General features: G+C 37.5%; 1 protein-coding gene and 1 long non-coding RNA gene across 2 annotated transcripts in view; one reads left to right on the top strand and one right to left on the bottom strand.

The window, feature by feature from the left end:
* The window catches only part of LOC107700969 (uncharacterized), a 22192-nt gene that overhangs the window by 4800 nt on the left and 14837 nt on the right, over positions 1 to 2555 (bottom strand). The gene's annotated exons all lie outside the window — the stretch shown is intronic.
* Positions 1 to 2555, top strand: part of LOC107700968 (poly(rC)-binding protein 2) — a 20948-nt gene that overhangs the window by 7911 nt on the left and 10482 nt on the right. The window contains exons 3-6 of the mRNA XM_016502849.1: positions 377 to 409; positions 498 to 614; positions 1594 to 1725; positions 1832 to 2031. Coding sequence (XP_016358335.1) covers positions 377 to 409; positions 498 to 614; positions 1594 to 1725; positions 1832 to 2031 — 482 coding nt within the window. The remainder of the gene's footprint in view (positions 1 to 376; positions 410 to 497; positions 615 to 1593; positions 1726 to 1831; positions 2032 to 2555) is intronic.

Here is a 2555-nt window from a genome sequence, read left to right as displayed (position 1 = left end):
ATATATTTATTATTTATTTTAACTCTTATAGTTTTCATGAAAAATGGCAGAAGATGGCATGGTATTAAACACAATCCACGCAGGCGCTCTACGCTGACACCTGTCTGCACGTGTGCCCTTCACATTTAGTTGAATTAATCTTTTGTGTAAATAGATCATTTAATGTCCTTTATTTTCCAGTTTTATTTTAATGTTTTCATTTTAAAATAATACAATTGGAAATTTAGAATCAAACTGCCTTATATTATTGTATTGGCACCCATAGCACCACCTAGTGGTCGACCAGATCTAATACTGGTGTAACTGATTATATATGAATGCACCCATAATGTGTTATATGCATTTACTTGTATACATGTGTCTTTGTATCTTGCAGAAGGGTGAATCGGTGAAGAAGATGCGAGAGGAGGTGAGTGTAGCTGTGGTTGTGATGGTTTTCTTCATGTGTTAGTGATCGTCTTTCGAGCCTCTCTAAAGGAGCCTGTTGTTCTCTGCAGAGCGGTGCTCGGATCAACATTTCTGAAGGGAACTGCCCCGAACGCATCATCACCCTCGCAGGCCCCACCACCGCCATCTTCAAAGCCTTCTCCATGATCATTGAGAAACTAGAGGAGGTACAAACCACTTTCACTCACTTGGCAACTCTGTTCTAATACTCCTCTAATGTACACGAGTCATGCACTGTAAGATCAGGAAGATGTAGTACAGTGAATGGAGTCTGATTTCATATCTCGAGATAAAGAAATATAAACAACATAAGCAAGTCTTTAAGAAGTCTTACTGTCTTAAGACCTCTCCAGAGTATTAAGAATTTTAAAATTGTAATGTGATATTAACATACTTGCTCAAATACAAAAAAGAAAATTATTTTAGTGTAAAAACTGTAAATGGATACCATGTTGGATTATTGTAAATATGGATTACTTCTCATGTGTTCAGCATGATATACAGTAAATCCAAAATTTATTTAGATACCTTCAACATTTCTCACATTATCACAGTTAATTCACTATAGTTTAGAACATGGGAATATAATATCACAAGAACTCAGAGTTAAACTGTGTCAGAACAAATTCATCTTGATAATGCCAGATAACTTTGATAGAAAGGTATGGAATAAATTCGGTTGAATAGCTGTGAGCTGTTATATTTAAGAACACAATTAGATAAAACCAATTTAGCTCAACCAATTACCAAGCAATGCTTCAATTTGTCCAGTCTGTGGTGTAAAAAGGTCGCATTAGCAATTAAAGAAAAAACACTTGAGCAAAACATGGTCAGGTCAAAGTGTCGGAATAATTTTTGATCCCAAATTGTTATCAATTTTACTGTTAGTCCACTGTATGAAGAACTTTTGGGTATAATATGTCACAGTTTGCTTTATTTTGCTATCCTCACTTACATAAATGAACTATAGTGTCCTGCATCCACTAGTATAAAAATATCAAACATTATCTCTGCTGTCTGAATAATTCTTAGTTTGATTGTATGTGATATTGTGTGGTTTATTTCTAATGTTAATTTTAGTTTGCTCCAAGTTATTTTAAAGAATTGCAGTAGCTGTGGTAAGGTGTGAATGTTCATGTGCACCAGGACATCAGCAGCTCCATGTCCAACAGCACGGCCACCTCGAAGCCCCCGGTCACGCTGCGGATCGTGGTGCCGGCTAGCCAGTGCGGCTCGCTCATCGGCAAGGGCGGCTGCAAGATCAAAGAGATCAGGGAGGTGAGCGAGGGCACTCTGTGCTCCACTGAAATGCGTCACGAGGGAAATGAAGGGCTTTCTTTATTGGCTGGTGAAGATGACCATTAAGCTCTGTTTCTGTCTGTAGTCGACAGGAGCTCAGGTACAGGTGGCTGGAGACATGCTGCCTAACTCTACTGAGAGAGCCATTACTATCGCTGGGACCCCGCTGTCCATCATCGAGTGTGTCAAACAGATCTGTGTGGTCATGCTGGAGGTAAAACTTCACCTTCTCACCCTTGACTCTGGCTTCTTTGACTTTTTCTGCTGTAGTACACCCAAAACAGAGTTTCTATGAGTCCTCAAAATTGGCTTCTTTTTTTTTAACACGTAATCAAGTAAAACACGTAAAATCAATCATTTAGTGTACTGCAAGTTCATGCTTATCTGCATACATGTTTGACTGCCACGCCCACATCTCAACATACAACATACATACAACCAAGACTGCCCCTTTTTTTTTGTTATTTTGTTACATTTGGATTTACATTATTTGCAAAAATGTGTTATTTGCTCAGTGTTGCAAAATCCGTAGTTTTCACCATTTTTGGAATTGGGCTAATTTTATACTGCTGTCACGAGCTGTTTTCTTTAGTCTGCGCATTGAAGCGAAATCCCCTGCCAGAGTTCAACCAAGGTGGGACCCCCTGGAGCATGATGTTGGAGGAAATTTTAATTGTTTTTTTTTTTTATATATATATATATATATATATATTTATGTATTTATTTATTTTTACAGTATATACAGAAACTGACTTTCAAAAACAAACCTACATTGTGTTTTTTTTTTTTTTTAAGATGCAAATCAAGAC

Source organism: Sinocyclocheilus anshuiensis, unplaced genomic scaffold (assembly GCF_001515605.1).
Source record: "Sinocyclocheilus anshuiensis isolate Anshui unplaced genomic scaffold, SAMN03320099.WGS_v1.1 scaffold1838, whole genome shotgun sequence".
Lineage (NCBI taxonomy): Eukaryota > Metazoa > Chordata > Actinopteri > Cypriniformes > Cyprinidae > Sinocyclocheilus > Sinocyclocheilus anshuiensis.
This window is presented reverse-complemented; position numbering and strand designations above follow the sequence as displayed.